Raw genomic sequence first — 15,064 nt, 5'->3', positions numbered from 1 at the left:
AAACCATTCTCATTTCTACTGCTTTTAACTCATCTCTGCTAAAGCATTTAATTTTGATTGAAATTTATCTAGCCAATCAATTAATAATCTTCAATGAAACAAGTCTAATGCTTGCTATTCCAAGAAGGGAGAGCTTATTAAAGCACAAATATTTTACTAGTCAATGACAAAGTTAATTTAATGCATTTGATTTCTTCAGCCTGGATACAAAACCACGTAAGAAATAAGTCTGGATTTGGAGTACAAATATAAAATGTCATATTAAAGCAAGCCAAGATCTGCCTTCGTACTAAGGCTTAGTTCTGGAATTCTATATGCCAAGAATAAGATTAAACCAATCTTTCTTTGCTGTCCAAGCCACTGTCTGACCAAAAGAATATACAAAGCCACTGATCTTCTCCAAGCCCTATGGAAAAACAGAATGGCCACTGATTCAGCTGTTTCTAAGTGGCCCTTGTGGTGCTGTGGTCCTGGATATTATTTCTGTACCTCTTGCCAGTTTCACTATGCTGTGCCATAAGGCAGTGTTCCATCTTCAGTGCTATTTATTATCTGTATGAAACTGCTCGAGATGGTTATCCAAAATTTTGGAGCCAGGTATCACCAAGAGGCAGATGACCTTAAACTCTACTAGGTAATAACTGAACCAGGAGAGGCTGTGCATGTCCTGAAGTACCATGTTTCCCCAAAAATAAGACCCTGTCTTATATTTTTTTGAACCCTGAAATAAGTGCTTGGCCTTATTTTGGGGGATGTCTTATTATTTTGGGGCGCGCAGAGCAAGACGGGGCTCCTCTTGCCGTCTTACCTGATTTCCAGCTCTGTCTCCCTAACCCTAACCAGAGGAAATGGCAGGGACCGGCTGCGCATGTGTTCAAATATTTTCGGGGAGGGCTTATTTTCGAGGGGGGGGGTTATTTTAGCGCATGCGCTCAAAAGCCCGATTGGGCTTATTATCAGGGGATGTCTTATTTTATGGGAAACAGGGTAGTGACTGTGTGAGGTGGATGAAGACTACTACATTGAGACTGAATCCCAAGAAGGCAAAAGTTTTCTGGATTTGAGAACTGGGAAATTTACATTCCTCAGAAAGAACAGATACTTGGGTCAAGAATGTATCTAGGGACATCCACACTGGAAGCTCAAATGACTTCTTCCACAGTTAGAAATAGTTGAGTGAAGCGATCTCCCCACCTCCCCTGCTTTGCCTGCTTTTCTCATTGCTGCTTCCTCTCAGCTGTGCCTTAGAAGCTGTTTTTTATCCCCAAGCAGGGGATAAAAAACCAGCAAACTAATGTTCTGAAGCTAACCAGACTAAGGACGCTAACCAGATGAAAACCTGGTAGGCAAAAAAAATTTTTCCTATTTTCCTCCCCAAAAACTAAGCTGCGTCTTATACTCCGGTGCGTCTTATACTCTGAAAAATACGGTAATGCTTGTAAGTCAAAGATGACCTGTAGTTTAAACTAGGGGTCTCCAACCTTGGCAACTTTAAGCTTGGCGGACTTCAACTCCCAGAATTCCCCACCCAGCAAAAAAAAGCTGTCTGGGGAATTCTGGGAGCTGAAGTCCGCCAGACTTAAAGTTGCCAAGGTTGGAGATCCCTGGTTTAAACCATTTAAATAGCAGCCAATAACTTTAAATAATTATTGGCTGCCCAACTCCAAAGGACTTTTATTACTCTCAAACTAAGTACAGAAGAAAACAACTTACCTTTTCTGGCAACTGTGGCAGACTGGAAGAAACGACTGGAGCCAGTGCCGCTTTTTCACTTTCTCTGTTGCCCAGCATTACAGCTACTCTCTCAGCAAGGGCTTCATTGACAAAACGCCTTATCATTTCAGAATCTACTGGGATGCCAGTATCAACAAATAGCTGAAAACCTTTAGCACCTGCTGCTTCAACTGAAGATGGATCAGAACAGAAGCAGAAATTCAACTTTAAAAGTCGTATATAGTAAGATCTGGAGATGAAGAACTTTTTTCTTTTTTTTAAATTTGATTTATATGCCGCCCTTCTCCGGAGACTCAGGGCGGCTTACAGTGCGTTAAGCAATAGCCTTCATACTTTTGTATATTTATACAAAGTCAGCTTATTGCCCCCACAAACTGGGTCCTCAATTTACCTACCTTAGAAAGGATGGAAGGCTGAGTCAACCTTGAGCCTGGCGAGATTCGATCTTACTTTAATTGCAGACAGCTGGTGTTAAATTAGAGAGCTCTGTCTGTTGAGCTATCCAGGCTCCTTTGAACTATATTCCTGATTTTCATTTGTTTCTATTCTCTGCTATCCTAAAACTGATCCTGAGCCAGAGTATTGTTAGGAATGATATGATATAAAATGCAAGGAATGGAATGATATCCCATTTCCCCTTTATGCCTTTCTGTTTATAGAAATAAAGGGAGACTAGTATAGATCTATTTCAAGCTATTTAGCTCTCATCAGATAGCCATACCCTTACTTGGATTCGAACTTGGGCTGCCTGCATATTAGGCAGTTGTATGAGCCACATATATATTGCTGTAGTCATATAACACAAATTATATAAATATAATTTATATTATATTTATAATATAAATATAAATAATATAAATATAAATATAAATACATGCTTCATTTTCTAAGAGAAAACATGATCTGACAATATAATGCACCAATGTTTTATTATATTGGGTTGCTTGGAGCATGTTTCTTATTACTACAGAAACAAAAACGTGGGAGGAAATGTGTTGAGGCCACAGCACATGCTTAAGAAAACTGTAGAACCAGGTGAATTGAGGAAAAATCCAATTTATCAGATTCAGTAAAAGCAGGACTATTCACCGATCAAATTGACTATAGGAATCCTTTTTCTGGACACCTTCTGTAAAAGTTTGCCACCCATTCTTCTTTAACCAGGATAAAACAGCTGGTTTTTTTACTTACCAATGTCCGAGGATACTGCTTGGCTCTCTTCACTCTCTGATGAGCTTAAGTTGCGAATCACCTCTTTCTGAGGTGGATACATTCCGCTGATAACTCGTGCCATTACTTCTTGTTCTACCCTGATGGAATAATAATGTTTGTATTTTCTCTAACTGCAATTAAACTGTTCAGCATACGGAATACAAACAGCTAAGTTAAGTAGTGTTAGTTCATGGGCTTAAGATTTTCTTATATAAATAATTCCTTTTTCTTGCCTTTCAAATTCTTCATTGTCAACCTTTCTGTTTTTATCTCCTGCTATCTATCTGCCCCTTTAAAACTTCATTTTCTATCAGCGCTGTATAAAGTTCTCTCTCAAATGAGTAGCTTCATCCTCTTATTGTCACTGATGATGAAATGTATTCTGAGATATTTGTCTGATTACGTGAATTGACTACAGGTAATCCTGGATTTACAACCATTTGTTTAATGTTGGTTCAAACTACGAGAGTGTTGAAAAAAGTGACCTACATCCAGCCCTTGCACTTAAGATCATCAGTGTCCTAGGGGCTTTTGACAGGCAAACTGAATGGGGAAAGTCAGATTAGTTTAACAGCTGCATGATTCACTTAACAACTGGAGCAAAAAAAAAAAAAAAGTTTTAAAATCAAACACGATTTGCAACTGCATCACTGGTCATAATGACAGATGCTCCAGTCCTTATTGTGATTGTAAGTCAAGGACTACCTATACACATGTTTGTTTGTTTTATACATCATGAAAAATCAAATAAATGTTACAAAGCATGAATGGGATCGAAACATAATGATCACCATTTCATGGTCATTGAGAACTCACCAACTAATCAATTTGTTTTCCAAGATCTCTTGTTTTTCTATTATCTCATCAAGAATATCAGCTGAAACTTGGTGTGCCGGAGCCACTGGTGGAAATGGAGGTCCATTATATTTTGGAGAACTGATGTCTCCTTGTCTGCTAAAGTGTAGGAATGGTTCAGAGAACTGTGACATCCTGTCATCGTCTCCTTCTTCCTGATGGCAACACAGCCAAACAACATTCAGCATACTTTCACAGTCATCAGTGCTTTTGAATTCAGTACATTCTATTTACCACATTAATAGCAACAGCACTTAGATTTAGGCTTTACATCACTCTCTGAGAAGTTTACAGTGTGAGGATATTGACCCTGACAATCTGGGTCCTCATTTTACTGATGTCAGAAGGATGGAAGGCTGGTCAGTATCGAACTCCTGGCTGTGGGCAGTGTTAGCCTACAATACCACATTCTAACCTCTGCGCCACCACGGCTCCTAATAATAGACTGAATATAAAACCCCAGACTGAAAGAAACCAGCAGAGCTTATTCAGATTTTAGACACTCTAGGGCAGGGCTGTCAAACTCCCGGCCCACAGGCTGGATGCGTCACGTGCTGGCCACTCCCATGCCTGGTTTAGCGAAGGGGAAAAAAGTCTCGATATGTCACGTGATACCACCATGACGACGTGAGTTTGACACCCCTGCTCTAGGGTCACATCCTGGATGACCAGTACTAGAGTTTGATCTGGGCAGCTGGAGGCATTAGAGCAATCGAGATAGTTTCAAGTTAATATTCATATGGAGAGGTAAAAAGCTTAAAAACTAAAGAGTTGCGTGATTACTTGTTTGTTTTGGTGATACCATACTTAACTGATGTGATGGGACCCCAATTACCTATAGGTGAAGTTGCATGCATCATCACAGAAGGTAGCATACAAATTACACTACAAAACAAAGAAGTAGCAATGGGAACTAACAAAGTTAAGACCAGTGAAAGAACAAAACCAGCATTAAGATGCATTACCAGGAATGCATTAAGGGATTAGGAGAAAGCAATCTTATTCTTCACTCATATGTTCTTTTTAACATGAAGTGAATAGGCTGCTAAACATTTCATGGACACTTGCATGCTTGTACTTTCAAAAACCTGTTAAAAAATGTTCCTTAATGCTTTAAGTATTTTTACATTTTCAAATATCAGTAAGTAGACTTTCAGATTAAAACTATCTCTTGTGTATTATCCAGCTTGATTTTGAAAGGTTTGTTATTATAACCCAGGGGTCTGCAACCTTAAGCACTCAAAGAGCCATTTGGACCCGTTTCCCACAGAAAAGAAAACACCAGGAGCCACAAAACCTGAGTGGGCATGGCCAACTTAATGTCACTCACTTCCACCAGTCACATGACCCCCCCCCCAGCCACACCTACCCAGCCGGTCATTAGGGCAGAGAACCAGTTGTTAAAAAACACCGGGAACCACAAAACCCTTTTGACATATCTCTCTCTCCCTTCCCTCTCTGTATCTCTCCATGTCTCTCTCTGTATCCCTCTGTCTCTGCCCTGGCTGCTTCTCCATCCCCTACCGTCACCTTACCTTCTCAGGCCAGGTGAGGAGTGACTGGGAGGGGAGGGCGAGGTGTGGGGCCAGCCAGTGGTTGGATCACCTGACAGCGTGCCACAGCAGAGGGCCCAAAGAGCCGCATGTGACTCCGGAGCCGCAGGTTGCTGACCCCTGTTATAACTGAATGCATGATAAAAGTAATTCCTGAAGAAATGAGGAAGGAAGAAATTTCTTTCACATCTTATAAATTGATGTCTTAGTGTCTTTTAATGTTATTTCATAAACTGCTTTTTTGCATAAATTAATTAAATTTATTAATTAATTTTTAATTAATTTAATGATTAATTTAATTATTAATCATTAAACTAAATGATTAAGAAAAGGCATCATTTAAGTAAAATGGATTTTTACTAGCAGGAAGGTATTGCTTCCTACAAAAATAGTGAAACGTTACACATTTAACTCATAACCTGCTTTTCCTCTAGGAATTTAAGGTAGCAGGATGACGATGATGTTAGACAGAAAAAACAAGCCCATCTGCCTCCATTACCATACTGTTAGCACCAATCAACGATGATCCTGTCACTTTAAACATAAACACAACAGAAGCACAAAATGTGATTTGTTTCTATTATAATAGGCTAGCATGCATTTAATAGTGAATCATACATGAAAGCCAACAAGCTGCAATGGGTAAAAACAGCAGTGTTTAAAAAGGTTAAGCTACTTTTTTATATTGCAAGATAAGAGTATCCAAAAACTGACCTGAGTAATATCAGTAGCATCAACAAAGTTAGAACCTGGAAGTTTTAGCTCTTCATCTTGAAGCAAGCTGTCTTCTGAAGTGGGCTACATAAAAGACAGATTTCAGTTATCTCTCAAATTTAGCTACAAAAGTACAGTAATAGAAAATGAAAGAATGTGATATTGGGGAAAAAAAATAAGGTATGTGATATGAATGTCACATACAATGGATGGAAACAGGATGACAGCCTATAAACAAAGTGATTTGGCCACATAAAGACCAATGAGAATACTAACTGATTGCTTAGGAAAAGTTTTGTTTGTTTTAATAAAGATTTAAGCATGTCTGTTCATGAATACACACGGCAAAGAAATAAATCTAAATGCATAATTGATTTGATTATTTATGATGAAGGACTGAGAGAATTAGTGAAGGATTACAGGATGAGGAAAAATTCTCTGATATAAGACAGACCATTTTTAATAAGGTGATGAATGTGCATAGAAGAAAATGAAAGTAATGAAAATAAAAAATGACAGTAGAAAGTTGAAGTCCTGCATGAAAATAAAAACAAGAAATATGTTTCAACACAATGAATGCATATTTTATGTAATACAGAATTAGAGCAAAAATGAGGATAAGAAAAACCATTGTTCAATGTGAATAGGAAGAAAAGGATAGTTGCAAATAATGTAGCAGAAGCAAATCACAATTAATATTAAGGCAGAAAAAATGTAGTTAATCTGATAAAAATAAGATTTGTATTAAAAGTGGATAAAAAAAGCTAAAGGAGACCCCCAACAGAATGAATGACATTAAAAATAAAAGTGATGAAATGACTTGGGATGAAGGCACGCAAATGGTGATAGAAAGATAGAAAGATAGCGTAATACATGATCAACGAAGATGAATGAAAATTGAGAAAATGTCTTCTGTCCATTCTGTTATTTAGAAGTGAGAGCTGAGTACGTCAGAATGAACAGAAAAGTTGAAGCAGTGGGAATGAAAAAATCTGTATGGTAAAATGAGAAAAAGTCAAGAATTTGGTTTGAATAAAGTGAGGGAATATGACTGTTTTTATAAAATACTCAACATCAATCAGTAATCATCTGGGTCTTTCAAATGAGGACATACCATCATACATAAAGGCTTTCTTTATAAGAAATTAATCAGGTGAGGCATATTAAATTAATGTTAAATTCTCTTTTCAGCAATGACCCTTTTGCAGTATTAGACAAAGTTTGCTTATTGGAAACCAACAGATACCTGTATTGTAGCCTTTGCAGGACCAGGTAGTAAAGACACCTGGTTTTCATTTGTAGTGTCACTTGAGATGCTGTCAATATCAATGTTAGGTAGTGTCTGCAAAGAAAGATCACAAATTGAGTTTTTCATTTCTGAAGTGGATACAAGCCACATCTCAATCACACCTTGCATCATCTATGCTGTGGCAATGGATACACAAATCACAAATAGGTTATAATGTATTAATACAGGTAGTTCTCGACTTACAACCACAGCTCAGCCCAACACTTCTGTTAAGTGAGAATTTGTTAAGTGACTTAAAAGTTAAGTAACTTAAGTTAAAAGTTAAGTAACTTAACTTTGTTAAGTTTGCCCCAGTTTATGACCTTTCTTGCCACAGTTGTTAAGTGAATCACTGCAGTTGATAACTTAGTAACCTGGTTGTTAAGTGAATCTGGCTTCTCCATTGGCTTGCTTGTCAGAAGGTTGCAAAAGGTGATCACATGACCCCAGGACACTAAAATGGTCATAATTATGAACCAATTACCAAGCATCTGAATTTCAATCACATAATTGAATTCTAGACTTCTATTAACTCTAAAGTGTGACTTCAGAAGACTATTATGTGTTTTGGAAAACACAACTGTTTAAATAATAATAGACTAAGAATATCTCAGTTAAGTCAGCTTAATTTGATTTTATGAATATTCCCACCTATACTCCCCCTTACAATTTCCCTTTCAAAAATGGTGTGTTCTTTCTGTGGTCTCCAGATACAAAAGTGGGCATTGTGCTTTTCTACCAGAGAGGGACAGAAACAGAGGACAATACATTTTTCTCAGAGTGACTATTAAGTCACTAAATATTTCTTATTCTTTATTCCATACCTGCATAGTTAGTCTAGGAGGATCCTTTTTCTCTGACTTCATTTCTATTATTGTGACACTGGGCTTGTTCACTTTTGACTTTGGTGGTGGGGGAGAGGAAGGGGGAAGAACAGAGGTTGCCACAGTAACAGGATGGAATTCACCTATCTTTATTTCTGGAGGCTGAGGTGAGATGAGATTGATCTGTTTTTGCCCTATGAAAGTTCAAAACAAAAGAAAGCAATGAAAATGATCTTGAATGGATTCTAACAAGAACAAAACTATAGGCAAAGTTAAAATTTTAAAAAAATGATGAATCTGATAAAAAGATATCCAAAGAAAAAGAATTATGGGAAATTCAAAACAAATTGAAAAACTGCAACTCGATATACAAATGTAAAGCAAGATAGCATGACAAGCACCTACATTCTTTTGTTCATGGAGGAAAAGACAAAAATCAGAATTTATGGTAAAAAACCAGAAAGTACCTTGGAGGTTATCTATTCAATTCTCTTGCTGTATCAATGGCTATACATATGAGGGCTAATCAAGCAATATTCAGAGAGCATTATTCAATATTAAATGGAAGAGGGCTGTTTCCTTCATGATTTGCTTATCACCTTCTCAAGAAATCTCATCAGACAATGCTGTCCTAGAGAGGCCTATCGACCCATGCAAATATTTTAAGGCAATGCCAATCATTTCAGTAAAAAGACAGTTCAAATTCTTCAGTCCCTCAGTTTCTCGGGTTAATCAAATCTGAGGTATCTGGAGATTATGAACACAATTCTATTTCATAATTTTCAAAGTGGAAGTCAAATGACTTTTCATTTGACAAATGACTTTTCCCCTCATTTGTGGGAATTTCGACCTTTAAGAACATTATCTATCTATCATCTATCTATCTATCTATCTATCTATCTATCTATCTATCTATCTATCTATCTATCTATCTATCTATCTTCTATCTCCCAAATCCCTTACAGAGTGACTCTGAGAGGTATCAAATTAAGACTTGCCTTGGCATTAAAGATAGTCAGAAGGGAAAAAAAACACTGAATCTCCAGTTACCTGATCCACTTTTCACTAAACAAGGTCTGTTTGAGTAACTTTTAAATTCATACCTAATGGAATTGCCATTGGAATGAGATGACCTTCAAGAGAACCAGATGCTTCACGAATCGTTTTCGTTGGGCTGAAAAGATACTGTAGTTCCTGGTGAAAAGCAGATACTAATTCTGGCTTCTTAGAACTGATAACTTTATTGTCCAGATGGGGGCTGGTCTGTGTCCTGGTAGATTTTACTTTTGTACCTGGTGAAATCAGATTAATTATGTATTCACGCACTGTGCAAAATCAATTCTGAAGTAATCCATAGTTTAAGAAATCACAACTGTGCTATTAACAGAGCATCCTGCACTATAAGCTACTGTGTTATCTCAGTACTCTTTGTTAATTGGTTCCGTCAGGTCCGATGAGTACCAAAAATCAAATTTTCCCCATAAGGAATAATATAGTGAGTCATAAGGCAGCCGACAATGACAAGTTCTAGCTTGCGCATTGAGTACCAAACAAACAATGAGTACCAGGACAAAATTTTCACATCAAAATGCACTGAGTACCAAATTTGATGACTTTCAAAACAGTTGAGTACCAAGATACCCACTACAAATTCTAATGCTGTGTTCAAGCAACATGCAAAACTAAACAAATAAACCACATTATAGATGATAAATGAACCAAAATATTTTTTTAAACACACAAATGCTTTTAGAATAGGTTTGGGTGGTGTTCAAGCAGATATGGGACTCTTGTAGCACTCTCCTAGCCCCCAATTACAGTTTCTCAGCCCCTGAGATCTTGCTGATAAATTTGTTTCACACAGCCAGTAGCGTAATTTCTGCCTCCCCTGCTCTACCTTCTTACTTTCAAAAATGAAAGATAGGGATAGAAATGGGAGCCTACTGGGAAACAAACAGCTCCCACTCCCCCCTCCTCCCCCACAAACAGGCCCAAATCATGTCACTGAAATTCAGCAATTTTAATACTAAAAATTAGCTGTGAATTTTGGCTCATGTGGTGGAGGGATGTTAAATGTGGGAATGGAAATATATGACTATCAGAAGGGTCTCCTTTCCATTTCTACCTTTTAATTTCTCCAAACCAAAAAACCAGGCACAGCCCCTTCCGACAGTTTCTTACATTCCTTAGAAGTTCAGGAGGTAGAGCTGTGAACCCTGCTCCTTTGCAGAAAGCAAGCAAGGCATGTTAGCTGGTTCTGCATATGCATCCCAAACATTCTTAACGTGGAATAACAAAGCTGTTAGACAGTCTGTGTCCTGATAGATTTTACTTTTATACCTGGTAAAATCAGATTAATTTTGTTTTCACACACTTTGCAAAATCAATTCTGAAGTAAGCCATAGTTTAAGAGGGAGTCAAGCTAGTCTCCAAAGAACCTGAGGACAGGACAAGAAGCAATGGATTGAAACTAATCAAGGAGAGAAGCAACCTAGAATTAAGAAGAATTTTCCTGACAGTGAGAACAATTAATCAGTGGAACAACTTGCCTCCAGAAGTTGTGAATGCTCCAACACTGGAAGTTTTTAAAAGAGATTGGACAGCCATTTGTCTGAAATGGTATAGGGTTTCCTGCCTAAGCAGGGAGTTGGACTAGAAGACCTCCAAGGTCCCTTCCAACTCTGTTATTCTATTCTATTTGATTTGCCCAGTTATTTCTGCAGGAAGGAGAATGGTAGAGGGACTAACCCTCTCCTATGACCTACTTTGGCAAGAAATGCTCCATTTTACAGAAATCAAAGACTGCCCTTCTTCGGGAGAGACAGAACGATTGCTCAAGAGATTTTCCTAATACCTAATTATTATTTTTATTAGTGTATAATATAAAATACAAAAACACAAAAGAAAATAGTAGGAAAATAAGGGAGGGAGAAGGGAAGGGAAAAGTGTAAGGAAAAAAGGAAGAAAAGGCATTGACCTCCGATTCCCTTTGGTGCAGTACAACAAGATAATAGCATCAAATATCAACTTTTTACTTTTACATAGTAGTATAAACTAGCCATTTCTATAACAACAAAGAGATTTTCCTAATTCTTTATATTAGCGTCCATTTTAATGCAGGTATGGTGGCAAAGATAATTAAATGTCATGAATATATTATTTATCAGAAATAGCTATATTACTCTACAGAATTTTTACAAGATCAAGGTGGAATAAAACATATCCTAGAATAGAAAGGCAAGCTGTCTGAAATGTTCTTAAGGGAAAAAGAAAATAAAACACTACTTACCTTTAACACTTTCTATTACTTTTGGTCGTGGAGGTTTTGATTTGGGAGGTGGAGAATTGAAGCGCAGATATGGAGATTTCTTCAGCGTGCTTCTGTGACCTTGGTAAACTGGCCTGCCATAAATCTGAGAAAGATACTCTTCATTTTGTGCTTCCAACCTTGTTTTCAGAGAACCCTGCTTAAAAAAAGAAAAATCATTCTGAAATTTGACTTCAGGTAAGTAGATGGTTAAATAAGAATCATTATAATTAGCCAGCTAAATCTAGAGTTAGGAGATAGAAGGCCATATTTATTGATTTATTACAATACAAACAGTCCTTGACTTACAACAGTTCATTTAGTGCTCATTCAAAATTACAACAGCAGTGAAAAAAGTGACATGACTGTTTTTCAATGACCGCGGGACACTGCAATCGTCATAAATATGCCAGTTGCCAAGTGTCTGAATTTTGATCGCATGGGGATGCGGCAACGGTCAAAAGGATGGAAAACAGTCATAAGTCACTTTTTCATTGCTGTTGTAACTTCAGACAGTCACTAAACTGACTTACAGCACCAAGGCTGGGCTTTTTTGGCACCTAGGGCATTTATCCTCTACTTCAACCGAAAGTCCCCACAATTATTGCTAAAGGTTTAGCGGATAAGAAAAACTGTCTTCAGCATGACCACTTGTTCAGTGACAGTTTGAAATTATAATGTCATCCCCCCAACCAACCAACCTGTGTTCTCTTGCGTGTGCCCACTCAAGCACGCTCTGCTCACTCAAGGCCCATCGGCCCACCTGTGTTCTCCAACACCGCATGCTGCACCCTACCCTCACCCCGCAGCACCTGTGCAGCCCCACTGAACTCCTTGCCCGAGACTCCTACCTCATTCCTTTTAAGTTATGATGGCAACCAGGATTGCTGTCTCTAAGTGATGTCATCTGACATCATGCTTTACAACCACATTGCTTAGGGACAGCAATCCGAGTCCCAATTGCCGTCATAACCTGAGGACTGCCTGTGCAAGAGGCAAATTCCTCATCTTCATGAAGTTCCTGATCAAATGGCCTCTGCTGATTCCAACCTGAACTAGATTTAACCCACAATAGCTCCTTTATTTATTTATTTATTTATTTATTTATTTATTTATTTATTTATTTATTTATTAATTAATTAATTATTCGAATTTCTATACCGCCCTTCTCCTTTCGGACTCAGGGCGGTGAACAGCCAAAATAAGAACATTTATACATAAAGTACAATTAAAAATAGATTTAAAATAATTAAATTTGGCACATAGTTTAAAATTTATCAATTTAAAATCCATATCAAAATTTAAAACCAACCATAAAATCATAAAATCAAGAGAGACCGGCTAACTGAAAGAGATGAGTTTTTAGGGCCCGACGAAAAGTCCGGAGGTCGGAGATCACTCGTATCTCTGGGGGCAGATTGTTCCAAAGGGTAGGTGCCACCACAGAGAAGGCTCTCCTCCTGGGGGTCGCCAGCCGGCATTGTCTAGCCGACGGCACCCTGAAGAGGCCCTCTCTGTGGGAGCGAACTGGCCGGTGGGAGGCTATTGGTGGCAGAAGGCGGTCCCGTAAGTAAAATAAATAAATAAATAAATAAATAATTTTATTTCTATACCGCCCTTCTCCCGAAGGACTCAGGGCGGTGTACAGCCAATTTAAAAACACAACACACAACAATAATTAAAAATTAAAATAAGTACCCTGGCCTTAAGCCATGGAGCACTTTAAAGGTGATCACCAACACCTTGAAGCGCACCCGGAAGTCCACCGGAAGCCAATGCAGCTCGCGCAGAAGAGGAGTCACATGGGAGCGCCCAGTCGCTCCCATAATCCCCCGCGCAGCCGCATTCTGCACCAGTTGGAGCCTCCGGGTGTACCCCAAGGGGAGCCCCATGTAGAGAGCGTTACAATAGTCCAGACGAGAGGTGACGAGTGCTTGAGTGACTGTGCATAGGGAGTCCCGATCCAGAAAGGGGCGCAACTGGCGTATCAGGCGAACCTGATAAAAAGCCCCCCTGGCCACGGCCGTCATATGCCCTTCTAAAGACAGCCGTGCGTCCAGAAGGACGCCCAAGTTGCAGGCCCTTTCCGTGGGGGCCAATGATTCGCCCCCAATAACCAGCGATGGCATCAGCTGGCTGTACCAGGACGCCGGCAGCCACAGCCACTCGGTCTTGGAAGGGTTGAGTCGAAGCCTGTTTCTCCCCATCCAGACCCGCACAGCCTCCAGGCACTGGGACATCACTTCCAAGGCATCGTTGGGATGGTCTGGGGTGGAGATGTACAGCTGAGTATCATCAGCATACTGATGGAACTCCATCAGCTAAATTGCGCATGCCCAAGATGGCGGCGCCCGCTGGGACCGCGATTTGAGGATGGGGCGCCGACCTACCTTTTGGGTCCTTTGGGGTCGTTTGGAGGAGCTATGACCCCCAGGACTGGCCGGGGGAGCTCTCTGCCAGCACGGAGAGGGTTTTTTTTCCTCCGTGGCTGAGCAGAGCAGAGAGGACGGCGCGATGTTGGGAGCCGATGCCGGGCCGATCAGCTGGGCGTCGGCGGCGTTTTCCGAGGCCGGAGGCCGTCCAGGTGCCGGGGCGCCGCTGCGCAGTGGGTTTTTAAGCCCGGGGGGGTTGCCCGAAGAGTTACAAGACGTGCCGGGCCCCCCCGAAGATCTCTGGGACGCCGCCAGACTTTTTAGTCTGGCGACGATGACGCAGCGGCGATGGCGATGGCGGTGGAGGCAGCCGGCGGTCGGAGGGCGTTGGCGACCCCCCCCCCTTGGAGCTGGAGTCGGAGTTTAGGAGTTGGGGGGGCAACGAACCAACGAGAATTAAATAAGACCAGGAGACCTGCAACCATGGCTGGGGCGAAAAGGACCTGGTCTGACTTTTTTTTCCCAGGCCTTAGGCGGCCTCAAACTGTGGTTGTGCGGGGGGTTGGGGACTTGAAACAACTGCCCCACTTCCGCCTCATTTGTTTCTCCCCAGCGCTCCCTTTTAAGACCGGGCCCACTGGGACCAACTTTAGCCTGTGGGACTCACTTCCGCTATGTTCTCACTACCAGCTGAACCCCCTGACTGTGGAGAGGGTTATGGAAAATTGGAGGTCGGTTCATAGCTGCATCCCTTCGGCTAAGGGGGCTGGGCACCAGCTGGCCACCGTGAGAGGGTGGCCTGGTGTTGGGGCCTCCTGAGGGCTGAATCGGGATGTATTCACACATAAGCACTTTACCAGCGGTGGGGACCCGACCATCGGACCAACTGCCGTGAGAGGGCGGTTTTTTGGACCTGATCCCTGGACACTGGATGTACTGACTCTATTGCTGCCACTTCACCACAAATGGGGGCGGACCAGCTGACCTAATCACCGTGAGAGGGTGGTTGGATCGATTTTCCCCCTTGGATTGTGGTCGTTGTGGATTGTGACTGTGTCCTCTGTTGTGAGGGGACAGTGGACTTGGTCCTGTGAATTATGTGTGAGATTCCCCACTTCCCTACCTTCTTCCCTGTCCTTTTAGGACCCTTAGGATATGGTCATGGCGAGCCACTATGACCAAACTGTACTCAGCAGCGGAGCTTC

At 40.6% G+C, this 15,064-nt stretch overlaps 1 protein-coding gene across 23 annotated transcripts in view; it reads right to left on the bottom strand.

The window, feature by feature from the left end:
- The window catches only part of KIAA0586 (KIAA0586 ortholog), a 71,218-nt gene that overhangs the window by 35,911 nt on the left and 20,243 nt on the right, over nt 1-15,064 (bottom strand). For 13 of the 23 annotated variants that reach the window (XM_087895670.1, XM_087895721.1, XM_087895657.1 and 10 more), the window contains 8 exons: nt 11,470-11,644; nt 9,284-9,472; nt 8,181-8,374; nt 7,315-7,410; nt 6,069-6,152; nt 3,763-3,956; nt 2,926-3,044; nt 1,714-1,904 (listed from right to left, as the gene is read on the bottom strand). In XM_087895670.1, the coding sequence (XP_087751796.1) occupies nt 1,714-1,904; nt 2,926-3,044; nt 3,763-3,956; nt 6,069-6,152; nt 7,315-7,410; nt 8,181-8,374; nt 9,284-9,472; nt 11,470-11,644 (1,242 nt within the window). Of the gene's footprint in view, nt 1-1,713; nt 1,905-2,925; nt 3,045-3,762; nt 3,957-6,068; nt 6,153-7,314; nt 7,411-8,180; nt 8,375-9,283; nt 9,473-11,469; nt 11,648-15,064 lie in introns of all 23 variants that reach the window. The other 10 variants (XM_034433489.2, XM_034433490.2, XM_034433485.2 and 7 more) reach the window with 1 other exon arrangement.

Source organism: Pantherophis guttatus, chromosome 1 (assembly GCF_059756535.1).
Source record: "Pantherophis guttatus breed Tessera chromosome 1, ASM5975653v1, whole genome shotgun sequence".
Classification (NCBI taxonomy): domain Eukaryota; kingdom Metazoa; phylum Chordata; class Lepidosauria; order Squamata; family Colubridae; genus Pantherophis; species Pantherophis guttatus.
Note: the sequence above shows the minus strand (reverse complement) of the source record. Positions and strands in the feature narration are given on the sequence as shown.